A 14,979-nucleotide genomic window follows, 5' to 3' on the forward strand; every position below is an offset into this window, starting at 1 on the left:
CTAGTTTATTTTAGCGGCTTTTATGAGGTTTCCAATATGCAGTCGTTAGCTGTAACACAAGACCGAGAAGATATAAGAGCGCCTTCGACTAGACCCAATGGAGTGCGCTCACATTGCAGAAAATCCCAAGTAGGCACGTGCTCATGTAAACGAGCCGTGTGTCATGCATTGCAGCATAAGACTTGCACTGTAGTAGAGCGTGCTGTAAGGTTTTGCTCTTTTTCTTTTGAATTTTTTTGCTTGTGTCATTGAATGCCGCTAGCCGTGCACGCCCAAAGTTACTTGGACAAACCACAGAGTGTTGCTGGTCAAACTTGGTCTACAAATGAGCTTTCTCTCATTCAGCGTTAACAAATTTACTATTATAGTAGTTTATAAACCACTTCAACGATTTTAGCACCGAGATTCCTTTATTGCCAGAAAAAGCTGTACACAGCTTGCCCCAGCCTGGCCTTGGCACGGCACTTCGTGCCCAGACCAGGCCCGGCAAAACAGCAATTTTCAGGCCCGGGGTTTCTGGTCCGAGCCCATGCAGTGCTCTACGCTATAGTACAAGCACGTGAGGGGCAAAAGCCACTAAGTTTTTTTGTTTTTTTTTTTGTATGAGACTATAGGATCTTCTACATTACACAAATTTGGCACTTTCTGTCTAAGAGATCTATTTATTTCATGCATGCCTTTTGACCTGCCATGATTGCTCATTGATTGTGTCATTTAGCTGCTGAACATGAGATTGCTGAATTGAATTCCAGTCATGGTAGCCACAGTTGGTGGAGGTGAAATGTGAAGGCTCGCGTGTACTGTATGATTTCTATATACTTTGGAGAACCCCGGATGATTGCAATTGATGCAAAGCCTACCACTGTGGCAACCCGCGCTGCCTCCTTTCATTCCCACAGTTTTATTTACAGTGTGATCAAACTGCCCACTAAGAGTGACACAATTACTGAGATTTTTCTTTTCACATGAAATATATGTGCAATATATTTGGTTTTGTGACTGTCCCGGTAATGATGAAATGCTAGCACTATGGGCATCCTTGCAGATCTGGGGTAGAAGATATAGTTGTGCCCTATTGTTGTGTTGCAAAACCATCCCTGCCCTTTGTGTATGTTCAAGCTGGGCTCACTTAGAAGTGTAAAACTTTCATGTCTGTATGGTGAACAAGTGTCATGAATTAATGCCTTCTTTTCAAGGAAGCTGTCATGAAGTGTTGTGGTAATGACACTTACAGGTAAGCCTGCAATGAGTTCCACTCCAAATGGGTCTTCTTCAAAGCCCATACGGACACCCCCCCTTCCTCGTGGTATCCTGGGAAGAAGCGGGACCCCTTTACTCCCAGGTACACGGTAGGTGCTTCGTTTTCTTCACTCGCTACCATCCTTTCTGAATCATCAGGTCCACCACATAATTGGTTACCTATATGCTTTTTTGACACACCCGTGTATGCTTTTCGCTCGTTATTACTTTAATGTGAAGTGATCACAAAATTGCTGGAAGTATTGCTTGCAATTAAATTCCAAGTGTTAACCTTGCTTGAAGATTGAGTTGTGGAAACTTGACTTCGGTGTCAATTCTCTGTGATCCACTGTTCAGGGCGTTAAACCCTTCATGTTACAATTTAAACATGTTATTTATTATTATTATTATTATTATTATTTTTTTTTTTTTTTTTTTTCATGTGATCAAGAGCCAAAGAAGCTATATTTTATCACTTTCCAGGTTACCATCCCTGAGAGGACCGAGGGATTTGACTTTGACTGGAAGTCCTCATGTAGCAAAAAGAACGTTTGCTCCGAAGGTTGATGCTCCCAGGAAAACCCCTTCATGTAGAGATGATGAAGGGTGAGTGCGTTTTTCCTGTCATTAATCTCTGTATTTTCAGGAAGCCATGGCAGGAATATAGTTGCAAAAGTTGCTTGTCATGCTCTTGTAGACTGTAGAATTACTGTGATACATGTGATAAGCAGTTTTACATGCATCGATTGTATGCAGGGAGCAACACCTACTTCAGACGTTGCAGCTGACTTTCTCTCAAAATAATCATATGACTGCATGGTGTAGTTTGCTTTGGCATACCCGTGTTCCGGTTCTCTGCTTTTTTTTGCAGCTGCATGCATTCATGGTCTTATTTTTTCGTTTTTATGGGTGCTTGATGATAAGCTTTGATCCTCTGTATTCTAACCAGTACTTGAGGAAGTGCACTTATAAGGATTTGCCCAGCAACTACCACTAGGCAGGCTGGAGGGATGCACACCGTGTATATAAACATTTGGACTTTGTTACTTAATTGAAACCGTTGGGCATCATCGCACATTTTGTTTTGAGAAGCTGTTTGGCTTCAGTAATAGTTAAGTAGCCTTAATATTTTACGTATTGCTGTTACAGGAATTTAAGTCAGACGTGAAAAGTACTCATGAGGGCAACATGATGGCTCTTTTTTAACTAAGAATACCTTGTTCTTCGTGGTGTGAGAAAAAGTGCACCACCAGCAGGCAGCCTTTTTTTTTTTTTTTTTTTTAGAGAGACCTTTGATCCTAATGCCTTCCTGCCTACATTTTCATGAGAACCTAAGGCCGTGGTGCCAGAGAGGCAGGATCGCTACTGCCATGTGGCATCCTTTTCCACATATCAGGGATTAGTTTTGAGCACAAAGTTACAATTGTACTAAAAAAATTGGTGTCTGCTAAGCACCAGGTTAAATCTCAGCTGCTGCAGCCACATTTTGATAAAAGTGTATAACGAGCTTCGTTTAGGGCTAGGTCGAGGTAGGCGCTTGCAGGTCCTGGCTCGAACAGCTGGTGCTCGCGTCTCGTGCCGGCGAGCTGGCGCCAGGTCATCTTCTTTACAATCGTAGTAAGGTTTTAACCGAGAAACATGGATGGTCTCACGCCCACGTCGTCGAAGGTCTGGCGAAGGCTTGACAGGCTCAGCAATGTAATTGACGGGTGAGGTGTGCTCAAGGACGCGATAGGGTCCTTGGTATTTCGGCAGTAGCTTGGAGGCTTCGTCGAAGGTCTGGCGAAGGCTTGACAGGCTCAGCAATGTAATTGACGGGTGAGGTGTGCTCAAGGACGCGATAGGGTCCTTGGTATTTCGGCAGTAGCTTGGAGGAGAGGCCACGTGATGTACAAGGCACACGTAGCCAAACACGGGCTTTCGGAAGAAAGCTGTCGGCGGCGTGAGCGGCATCAGTCCTTGGTATTTCAGCAGTAGCTTGGAGGAGAGGCCATGTGATGCAAGGCAGACGTAGCCAAGCACGGGCTTTCGGAAGAAAGCTGTCGGCGGTGATCAAAGCGTTTTTTCTGTCGGGCCTGGTCGGAAGACGTGAGCAAATGGGCGGGCTTCCTGCACTCCTCAGCATATATAGAGGCTTCAGACACGGTGGTGGCTTCAGAAGAATCGGGCCGGTAAAGAAATATGGTGTCAAGTGGTGAAGATGGCTCACATTCATATAATAGGAAAAATGGTGAGAATCCCGTAGTGATCTGCGTAGCAATGTTGTATGCATACGTGACAAAGGGTAGCAATGTGTCCCAGTTGGAATGGTCGGCAGCCGCGTACATTGACATGTCGCCTAGGGTTCGGTTGAATCTTTCAGCCAGACCATTAGTCTACCGGTGGTAGGCCGTAGTAATAGTACGATGGGTGATGTTGCATTGCTGCAGGAGGGATGAAACCACTTCAGATAAAAATACATGACCGGGGTCGCTCAGCAGTTCCCGTGGCGCTCCGTGACGAAGGATGAAGTGGTGTAAGATGAAGGCAGCAACATCGCGTGCCGTAGCAGCAGGTGGAGCGGCAGTTTCGACGTAGTGGATGAGATGATCTACTGCTACAATGACCCAGCGGTTTCAGGCTGCAGTGTAGGGAAACTGGTCATAGAGGTCAATGTCTACTCAGTCAAAAGGTCTTAATGGGCAAGAGAGAGGCTGCATGGGGCCGGTGAAATGGTAATGGCTGACCTTGTGGCGTTGACAATCAAGGCATGAGTGGACGAACTTGCAGATGTAGGTGTACATTCCGCGCCAGTAGTACACAAGCGAAGCTAAGTAAAGTCTTGAATGCTCCAGCGTGAGTGGCTTGCTGGTCAGTGTGAAATGAAGCGCAGATTTCTGAACGCAAGTGTCGAGGAACGACAAGCAGCCATTTGCCGCCGGAAGAAAGATAATTTCGGCGGTATAAGAGGCCATCGCGAATTGTAAAATGAGCAGCTTGATGGCGAATTGCACGAGGCGTAGAAGTGGGCGAAGGGTCCGAAAGGAAAATGAGAAGGGAGGTGATCCAGGGATCTCTGGGCTGCTAGACTGCCATGTTGGTCAAAGACAAGGAACAGCAGTCGATGGGGGAATCACAAACACTTTCAGGGGGTAGCGGAGAGCGAGACAGTGCTTCGGCGTCGTTATGGTTCCTTCCAGATCGATACGCAACACAAATATCATATTCTTGCAGCCTTAATGCCCAGCGAGCGAGGAGGTCAGTGGGATCTTTAAGGGAGGACAGCCAACACAGAGAATGATGGTCCATAACGACTCAGAAGGGTCGGCTGTATGCATAAAAGCGGAATTTCCCTATCGCCCAAACTATGGCTAGGCACTCCTTCCCAGTAACTGAGTAGTTTAGCTCCGGCTTCGTTAAAGTGCGGCTCACGTAGGCGTCAACAAAGTCAGTACACCCGGATTTACGTTGCACTAGAAAAGCACCAATACCTGTGCCGCTTGCATCAGTGTGGATCTCAGTAGGAGCATCAGGGTCAAAATGCCGCAATATGGGCGGCAAGGTAAGCAATCGGTGCAGTGTACTAAACGCTTCGTTACAAGCAGAACACAAGCCGGAGAGGTCGTTGCTTCCACGAATGAGGGTTGTCAATGGCACTATGATGGAAGCAAAATTGCGGATGAAGCGTCGGAAATAAGAGCAGAGGCCTATGAAACTTCGGATCTTCTTCATCGTGAATGGTTTTGGGAACACAGTAACAGCACGAAGTTTAGCTGGGTCGGGGAGCACATTGTACTTAGAAACGACATGGCCCAAAATTGTCAATTGGCATGCGGCAAAGTGACATTTCTTTAAATTTAGTTGGAGGCCAGCTGCAGTAATGCATTCCAAAACATGTTTCAATCAAGCGAGATGTGTCGGGAAATCCGGTGAAAAAACAACAATGTCTTCCAAATAGCACAAGCAGGTCTTCCACTTGAGGCCGCGCAATATGCTGTCCATCATGTGCTCGAACGTGGCAGGTGTATTACACAGTCCGAACGTCATGACGTTAAATTCGTACTGTCCGTCTGGCGTCACAAAAGCTGTCTGGACACGGTCTGCATCGACCAATGGGACTTGCCAGTACCCGGAACGGAGGTCCAAAGATGAGAAAAATTCTGTGCCTTGCAAGTGCGTCGTCAATTCGAGGCAAGGGATAGACGCTCTTACAGGTGATTTTGTTCGAGCGCAGATAGTCAACGCAAAAGCAGATGGAGCCTTATTTTTTGGTGACAAGAACGATGGGAGAGGCCCAAGGACTGTATGAAGGTTGAATGACGTCACGCTTAAGCATATCGGCCACTTGTTCGTTGATGATTTGACATTCGGTCACGGAAATGCGGTAAGGTCATTGGCGCAGATGCGAATGGCTACCGGTGTCGATCCGATGTGTAACAACTGATGTGCGGCCTAAACTATGATGCGAAAAATCAAAGGAGGAATGGAACTAGTCAAGCAGGGCAAGAAGCTGGGTCTGTTGAGTCGGCGTGAGCTTATTGTCAATAGAGCTGGCGAAGATGTCTACTGGAGATGAATCAGCACTAGTAGCAGTAAGCGCAGCGACCGGTACATGGCAAGGGCTATCATCGCAGTTGTAGCATTCCAGCATCGAGGCAAAAGGCTGGACGTGTCCCAGAATCTCGCCATGAAGAAAAGAGAACGGGCAATTGAATGGATTGATGACGGCCATGGCTCTGCAGCCAGCTTCAGCAGTAAGCACGACAAACGGCAGGGGTAGACAGTGGCGATGCGTGAAGCCGGCAGAAGGCGTGAAGATGACAGACCCATCGGAAAGAGTCTGATAAAACAGACGAAGAACGGCAGAATGTGGCATCAGATGGCATCGTGGTACTGAGGCTATGACTGCATAGTTCCAGGATCAGTCCTCGCACACTCTACCAAGATTATAACAAGCTTTATTGTAGGTCGAGCTCGTTTGCCAGGGCTAGGTCAAGGTAGGCGCTTGCAGGTCCTGGCTCGAACAGCTGGTGCTCGCGTCTCGTGGCAGCGCGCTGGCGCCAGGTCATCTTCTTCTTTACAAGTGAAATAAAATTTTTAAAATGCCCATGTAGTGTGCAATGTCTATAGTGTTGAAGTACCCTGCAGGACTCTTTCTCTCTGCCTTTTTCGCTCCCTCCTTCACCCTTTCCCCACAGTGTGGCTAAGGTGTCCAGTGGGAGTGAGACAGTTACAGCCTTTTGGTTTCCCCCAAAAGATTCGCATTTTGTGTTGCTTCAGCAATGGAAATGCACAAAAAAAAGACACAGACAAGAAGAACACAAGGATGGGTGCATACTCATGACGGACTTTATTCAGAAAAAAATTCATATATTTATAGTTTCATGCCATTGCCTACAGCGCACGTGCCAGCAACTTTCTTTCATGTTTGATAGAGACATCACTTACGCACTTATCACCTGAATTTTTAATGAAAAAAGCCTCTGCCAGCTCTCGTGCTGTCTGGTCGTGACTGCACCTCAAGATTTCAGTTCTAACCAGCAAAAACCGGCATGGCTTATCAGGCATAGCCGAAGAGCACGCGCCGCAATGTAAGAGCAAATTGGACCTTTTCCGGTTATTCACTCCCCCGATTTGTTACTAAATTTCCTTGTCCAAATGCCTTTTATGTATGTACTTTGTGTGCGTTGACCACCTTTGTTTATTAGTATTTTGTGTATGCATATTATATCTGCCAGAAGTCAAGATTTTGGATTGACCATATTCTGGTTAGTAGAGACTCTTTTATGTTGCCTATCCGGTGAGTGAGGATAGTTGAAATGCTAGGCGGAACTCAAAGTTTAATGCCACAGTTTGAAAAAGACTCGCAGAGGGCATTGTTTTGCCAAGTAATTGGTGCCTGATTGTTCTGCAATGAAATAATGATATTGTTTAGTGGGTCATTTACTGAATCAGTGGTAGCGTGCCACCTAAATGCTTAATGGAATCCTGTGACTCTTTGCAGGTCAGTCCTCTAGTTAGATTCATGATCAAGCAACAGCAGATATTTTTGTAGTTTTTTGGTTTATTAGGGGCCCTACCTTTCCAGTGAACTCTGCAGTGATGTCTGCAGTGGATGGAGTCAAAATTCCCTGCAAAAGGCATGGGTCAGAAAAAAATAACTGAAGGAGGAACTGTGTAACCGCGAAGGTGGAATTAAAACCTAGAGATCGTGAACTGCATCATAGTACTAATACAGGCGTTAGTAATACTTTGTTCTTTACTCGGTTCAGTGTGTGTAAAGTGGTCGTTGTCGTTATTTGCCACTAGCAGATTTTCTTGGTTTTGTATTGATGCCTCTCAAATTTCAGATTTTTTTTTAGTAATTTGAAATTATTTTAATCTTTGTTCAGTGTCTTGGGATTGGTTGATATCTAAATAAATCATTAAGTTCTGAGTATGCCAGATTCAGTGCAAGCCACCATAGCACAGGATGGAAACTGAGTATTCTGAATCTGACATTGCAGGCCTGGAAAAGGTAGAAGCTCTGAAGGAGGACGCGGAGGATCGCATCATGGAGGTCGTGGGCAGCGGCGAGGCAGAGGAGGTGGCCCGCCTGATCGGGGAAGCCGTTTTATTCAAACACAAGGCTCTACATTCTCTCAGGGCATAGAAGGCACTAAGACTGCTGGTAAGTCTTTTCTGCAGACTGGGTTCACTATAGTAGATGGCTGATGTGTTGAAAGTTTGGGTGGTTCATTTTAAAGTCATGGTATGTGGCTTAGAGCACAGCAGCCAGGGATGCTTGTTCAGGGTTTGCATCCTGAGTCGAGGCTTTTCAGTTGAGCGTCCTTGTTTAAGAGAAAAGAGAAAGGTCTTAAGAGAAAAGAGAAAGGTCTTGTAATTTCGCTGCCTTTCTTTTTTTTTTTCTTGAAGGATGTGCCAATTAGACATGGTGTAATGCTATAACAACATGCTATCTGTCAGCTTGAGGTACACTGTACGAAAAGTCTGCGAAGTCTTCATGCATGGCACTTTTTGTATTAGTATATTCTTATCATAGCACATAATTTGGTCCATCTGTTGAGGGCGGTCAGGTTTTATTGCGGTTTACATGCTTACCTTTTTATTTTGTATACTAGGTGTCCCAACTAAATGAACCATGGTTTTAGAAAAGGCTGTATGCCCTAGTCCAGTGAAACCAACTAAAGGCTATCACGTCACCCAATATGCAGTACTTTTAAAGCGAAAGCTTCATTACGTCAGGTAGTTTGAACCGTCGGGTATTCGCACTTTTCACTTCGAGGGAGATTTAGAGGGCAAACTTCTTTATTAAGCCCGATGGTCGCAATGTGACTTTGGGGCAGTGACGTAGGGCCACGATGTGGCCCGTGACTACTGTCAAGATCAAGGTAATGTGTTGTGCTGTCAGGTATGCACGGCTTTCACCTTGAGGGAGATTTAGAGGTCAAACTTCTGTGTTAAACCTGGTAGCCACCATGTGACTTTCGGGCATAGTCACATAGGCCGCCAAGTGGTCTGTTACCCTGTCAAAGGTCAAGGACTTACGACATGATGTGGTGGTCGGCATGTGACTTTGGGGAATAGTCACGTAGGCCACCAAGTTGCCTGTGACCATTGTCAAGGTCAAGGTCGCGTTAGGTGCCCTCAGGTATGCACAGTTTTCACCTTGAGAGATATTTAGAGGTCAAACTTCTTTGTTAAGGGGAGACACTGCTCTTTAAACTAATTTTGTTAGTTTTTGTCGCACATAGATGAAAAATGTATGCCTGATGTATTTTTGTATGCTGAACACAAATATGCAATCTGTTTTTATCTATCTTGTGTCAATTTTGAAATATTCGTTAATTAATGACTAATCATTGTGCCCAAGTTTTTAATAAGTTCCTGATCAAAAAATGATTAAAATTTGATATCTGTGTGTTCTGCAAGAGCCAGAGTGTGCAACCATACCATTCTTATAATTTTGGCCTCCCTGGCATAGAAGTTATAGACTTGCCAAATACATCCATCAAAAATTGGGAAAATTTTAACAAATAAGTTACTAATTTATTTAAATTTCAAAGAGGAGTCGTTATGCTTTTTAGATCTTATTGCAGAGAACAATTCATAAGCTTCAAAATGCAACAAGAATTGTTCCAATCCGACCACCACATCTGGAGATTTCTTGGGCAACAGTATGTGGAGTGGTTAAAAAATCCATTTTTGAGAAAACAAGAAAATAAGTTTGAAAACAAGGCCGGAGTTTATTTGCTGCAAATTAAGGCTTGTACTTCATTGCAAACTGTGTTAGAAGCCTCCAGGAACATAATCATTATCAACAGTTTTCCCTTGCTTCCTTTTCATGGCACTCCGGAAGTTTTCAGCACCTGCATGCTTCCTGTCCGATGCAGCCAGCCGGCGCTGGTCCTTCTCGGCACATCTTTGTACCAATATGCTGCTTCGATTCACGTGCAATTCTTTAAGGATAGCCTCAGTGGCATGCTCTTTCCCAGCATTGAATCTGGCGACAGCTTCCCCTACTGCACTCTCAACAGTGTAGAGAGAGGCATGCTTGGTTTTGGGTACGAGTGACCATATCACAGAGTGTAGGCACTCATTTGCATTTTGCGTTTTGCCTCTCTGGCAACGCTCAAGTAATTTCTTGTCGGAGAGGCGTGTGTATATAGGTAGCATGCCTCAGTGACATAGTCTGGGAGGTTGTATCGATGCTTTGGTGCTGGCTCCTCCTTCGCCACAGCCTTGTTGTAGATGCACCAGCTGTCTTCCCCTTTTGGACAGAGCGAATGATTTGACCTTGCATCTGTCGAGGTCACATGATGATACGTTGCAAGAACAGCATTCTTCATGTCATCAATGTTGCCCTGGTTCGCCTTCAGAGCCCGCCCATAGTAGGTGGATAATTTTGCAATAAGATCCCCTGTGAGCTTGCCCTTTCCACCGAGACTTTTCTGGCTATCTCCCTTATGCTTTTGCAGGAGATTTCTCAGAGCAGCGCCCATGCGTTTGTGAATATGGTTAATGCAGTCTTCTTTTTCGATTTCCACAAAACCATATACCTTTTCTTCGTGCAGGCTGTTAAAAGCTCGGCTATCATCGTTGTATAGCGCAGGCCATGCTTTTGCAGTGATCGCCCAAACAGTATTCGTGCAGCCTCCACTTCCATTTGCCCAGGCTTGCTCAAACTATTTTTTTTGGCACTGGTGGTCAGCTCGCCACTGCTCATACTGAGGGTCATCTTCTTTCGGGCCCAGCTGGCATCCCAAACAAAAGTTTGAAAGCACCATAAAATCGAGCACATACCCGTTAAACAGCTCAATTACTGTGCCTACACAGATGTGCGAGGAGTGGCCCTTGTCAGCCACGTTCCATCATATGAAACCGCAATATTGCCGGGGTTTCCGAAGTTTAACTCGCTGTACACCGATTTCATGGCATCGGCGCACTCGCTCATCACATGCACGGCAGGGTTAAGTTTTTTCTTCACATACGTCTGGAAGGTTTTCGGGTGCAAACCACGTCATGAGATGTTCAGCGAAGAAAAAATGTCATTTAGAACTGTCTGCCCGTTCCCTGTGCTCATCACTGCGCGAGTAGCGAGCACATTCACTTCGAAAGGGTTGCAGGTCTCATTCCCACCTGCTCTCGGCGAGCTCCATTGCGCATCAAGTTCACCGCAATAATCACAGGTTAAAACAAGCTTGACAGCTATTCCGTACTCCCGGCCCATCTTCGAAAGCGTCACAGGGCTACCGCATTGCTTACACTGCGCATGCTGGAGGAGTTCGTTCACGGCTGCGAGGCATAGAACGGTGAACGGCGTCCCGACTCCCGGCGTCTCGTCTCCTGGCCTTTCGTTGACGTCCCCCACAAGGCGCTTGCGGCGGGTCGCAGACATGGAAGAAAGCCTTCGCTGTTCTTCTTGTGCGTGGAGATCAATCGCCGCTTTTTGTGCATCGGAAAGAAGTAGCGTATCGACGCGCACTGTTTTCGGCACCGCGACGGGCGTCGCCGGTGCGCATGCCAACGACCCTTCTGTAGACGCACTGCACTGCCTCGTCGAGGTGGTCGTCGCTGCTGCTGCTGGCGGTTTCGATGGCTCCTCACACGTCCGAGGCCGCCGTCTTCGTTTTTTGCCGAAAGCGTGCGCCGTTCGAAATTTTCGTTTTCCACCAGCCATCGCGACGGAGAAATGCGGTCGAAATGTGGCGAAATGCAAGATGGCGAACGATCGGAGCAGCATCGTCTTTGTGTAGCAGACGATGCTGCCGGCGTCCAATCGGAAAGCAGGATTTGTCCCACGTGATGCAAGAACGCCAATAGCGTGCGAGATTTTAGTATTTTTTTGCGGCGGTCTAGCTCCACTGTTGCCAGACGGAGAGCTGTTTCCCGCTAGGAACGGAAAATAGAAGAGTGCAGCTTTCGAACGACACCAAGATGGCCGCGCTGCGCTGCGCCGTTGCCGCGGGGCGCGAGGTTGAATTCGACTAATCTTGAGGTCTTTTTATGAGCAAAAATTGTCATGTTACTGACTTTAAAATCTAATAACGCAATAAATACTAGTCAGAGGACTATAATATTTCAGGAATGGGTTCTTCAGAACCTCCAGATTCCAGAAAAAAATAGTTCAGAAAACCGAATTTTTGGCGATTTTTCGGCCTCAAAGAGCCGTGTCTCCCCTTAAGCCTAGTGGTCGCCATGTGACTTTGGGGCATAGTCACATAGGCCACCAAGTGGCCTGTGACCACTGTCAGGAACACTTGAAATTACGTGCGTGACGTATAAGAGGCACCTGCCTGGATTACAACACTATGTGAGTTGGAGGAGCACGAACACCCTGCTACAGTAGCACGTCGGAATGGGGCCCTGAAAACGCGGCTTGCTGAAGAGACCGTTGAAGAACAGGCTTTACGTTTGGAGAAGCGCAAAATGTGTGTAATCCAAGCTTGGCAATTAGCATAGCCATGTACAGGGTCGTCCACTTCTAGCTATAACACACACTGCTTTCAAATCAACATTACGTACGAAACAGCCACATATCGATGCAAATCGATGCACGCACACAGGGACCCAGATGTGCTGCTTCACATGGCCTGCCACTTAGCTTTATTGTGTGGCCGGTTCGAACGCAGCAGCGTTTTGAAGGCGGTGAGCGTGTTATAGCTAGAAGTGGACGAGGCTGTACATCAAGCTTTCGCTTCCCTCCAGGGTTAACCAAAGTTAAACCATCAGGTAATTTGTTTTCTTTCTCCAAACTTTAATAATGACTAATGAACTAACTTCTTAATTATTGGCTTCAGGAAGAAAGCGTCAGTACAGAAGTTGAACAGCTTAACCAAGCTGCATTTTATGTGATTTTCTTTCTTTTTTTTTTTTTTACCAGCCTTAGACTATAACTTGCATGATAAAATAAAGTTAGGCACAGCTAAACCTAAGTAACCAAGGAGAAAGTGGCTGCTCATTTCGCTCGACCTGCCTCTTTTCATCTTTGTGCGGCAGCCTCTTGGCGAGCTACATCTACTGGATGATTGGATTCCGCCTGTCGTCTCCGCAACCTCTGAGGCTCGGACAGCTCACGAGACATCTCGCCTGGATCATTCATGACGACTGCTGTTGTTAAATTGTCGAGAGCTGCTGTGTTCCATTAGCACTGGCTGAGAGGCAGCGGAGGCTATCTAGAGAGAGCGAGTGCCATAGGCTCCAGTGTAGCTGCATTTGAGTGACATCATGGTTGTCATGTAACTAGGCAGAGGCGAGTGCGTGGTTACCTCAGTTTCGGCAGCGGTGGCTGAGTGACGTCATAGAGGCTGTTGCGAATTTGCAGGGTCGCAGCGGAGCACCAGAGCAAGAGACCAGTTTGGTAGGCTTCTCATTCTGAACAGCACGTGCCGTGCTTGCACTCCGAGCACGCGCTGTACATCTTTATTTTCCTCTAACACGGGCTGGTAACGCTGATCTCGGCGCCTCCGCTTTATAGCGTCGGCGGGCGCTATAGGGCCCCCCCGCCTAGACGGAACGGCGAAATGTATGTGCCGACGGGGCAGAGATGGGGGTGCCACAGCGGCAAGCAGGTCTGCAGATAAGCCGGAAACATCTGAGGGGAGCTCCTGGGAAGGTGTCTCGAGGTACGCGAGTTTGAGGCGAACTAGAGACGACCTCTTCACGACCACCCAGCAGGATTGTCGCTGACTTTGTCATCCTGTTGAGGACGCGGTACGGGCCATCGTATGAGGGGGTAAGAGGCGCCTTTACAGCGTCTCGCCTGAGAAACACATGCGTCGAGGAAGCAAGGTCTGGGTGCACAAAGACTTGATGGGCAGATGAGCAAGGCGACACTGGGCACAGATGCTGAAGAGTCTTTAGGCGATGAAGGCATTGTAGGGGCTGGGGCAAGGGAGCCTAAGGTACGAACAAGTCTCCAGGAAGCCGCAGGGATGTACCGAAGACGAGTTCGGCCGCCGAACAGCCAAGGTCACGACGCAGGACGGCACGTAGACCTAGGAGCACCATAGGTAGGTGGTCGACCCAGTGCTCGCGGTGCATGCGCGCAGTGAGGGCAGGCTTGAGCTGGCGATGGAGCCACCCGACCATGCCGTTGGCACAGGGATGGTATGATGTGGTGCGGCAGTGTTTAGTGCCAAGTAGCCGTGTGAGCGAAGTGAAGAGGGCACATTCGAACTGGCAGCCGCGATCCGTGGTAACAATGCCGGGGTAGCCGAAGCGGGAAGCCCACACTGAAGCGAAAACTCTGGCAACTGTTTGCGCAGTAATGTCCGGAATTGGCACGGCTTCGGGCCAACGGGTGAAGTGGTCAACCATCGTCAGAATATACTTGTAGCCCTGAGAGAGGGAAGCGGTCCAACCAGGTCAAGATGAATATGGTCAAAGCGCGATCCAGGCGGCAGGAAAGACTGAGGGGGAGTCTTGGTATGGCGTGTCACTTTGGCGGACTGGCAAGCAAGGCACGAGCAGGCCCACTGGCGAACGTCGGTGTTAATGTTCGGCCAGACGTGCCGCTGGATAACGAGGCGCTGCGTGGCTCGAATGCTAGGATGGCAGATGTCGTGGGAATGGAAAATGGCACAACGAAAGGCCTCCGGGTGAACGGTCGCGGTAGAGCCTATGATATGTCGCACCAGAGCGATCCAGGTACAAATGGATGAGGCACGAGCTGCAGACGGAGGGCTCAGGGGTGGGCGCGCAGGGCTTGCAGCTCAGGGTCTTCAAGCTGCGCCCGGGCCAGAGATTGCCAGTCCACAGAAGGTGAAGACACGCCGATGGTGGTAATGCGTGAAAGTGCGTCAGCTGCCTCGTTGTCGGTGCCTTTGATATGTTGAATATCGGTTGTGAACTCCGATATGTAGGCCAGCTGACGAAGTTCACGGGCGACATACTTCGAAGAGTTCGTACGGAACACATACACCAGAGGCTTATGGTTCGTGTGAACGTAAAGTGGCTGGCCCTCCAAGAAGTGACGATAGTGCTGGATGGTGGAGTAGATGGCAAGCAGCTCGCGGCCAAATACGCTGTAGTGAGTCTCGGCAGGCTGGAGCTTCTGAGAGAGGAAACCCAGTGGGTGCCACTCAGAGTCGATCTGCTGCTGGAGAACCTCACCAATGGCCACGCTAGAAGCATCCACGTGGACGTGGAAGTCCTATGGTGGATGAGGACGACTGAATCGGCGAGGTCTTGTTTTGCAGCCGCGAAAGCGGCCTGAGCTTCAGGACACCAGGAAATCGCGGAGGATGAGGACTTGGTGGT

The 14,979-nt window shown here is 47.7% G+C and overlaps 1 protein-coding gene across 3 annotated transcripts in view; it reads left to right on the forward strand.

The window, feature by feature from the left end:
* The window catches only part of LOC146203086 (DNA-directed RNA polymerase III subunit RPC4-like), a 113,358-nt gene that overhangs the window by 51,107 nt on the left and 47,272 nt on the right, over positions 1 to 14,979 (forward strand). For all 3 annotated transcript variants that reach the window (XM_084588511.1, XM_084588510.1, XM_084588512.1), the window contains exons 2-4: positions 1,235 to 1,349; positions 1,723 to 1,845; positions 7,725 to 7,888. In XM_084588511.1, the coding sequence (XP_084444637.1) occupies positions 1,246 to 1,349; positions 1,723 to 1,845; positions 7,725 to 7,888 (391 nt within the window). In that variant the 5' untranslated portion in view covers positions 1,235 to 1,245. The remainder of the gene's footprint in view (positions 1 to 1,234; positions 1,350 to 1,722; positions 1,846 to 7,724; positions 7,889 to 14,979) is intronic.

The sequence above is a fragment of the Amblyomma maculatum genome, chromosome 1 (genome assembly GCF_055883805.1).
Source record: "Amblyomma maculatum isolate TAMU_Amacu chromosome 1, ASM5588380v1, whole genome shotgun sequence".
Taxonomy (NCBI): domain Eukaryota; kingdom Metazoa; phylum Arthropoda; class Arachnida; order Ixodida; family Ixodidae; genus Amblyomma; species Amblyomma maculatum.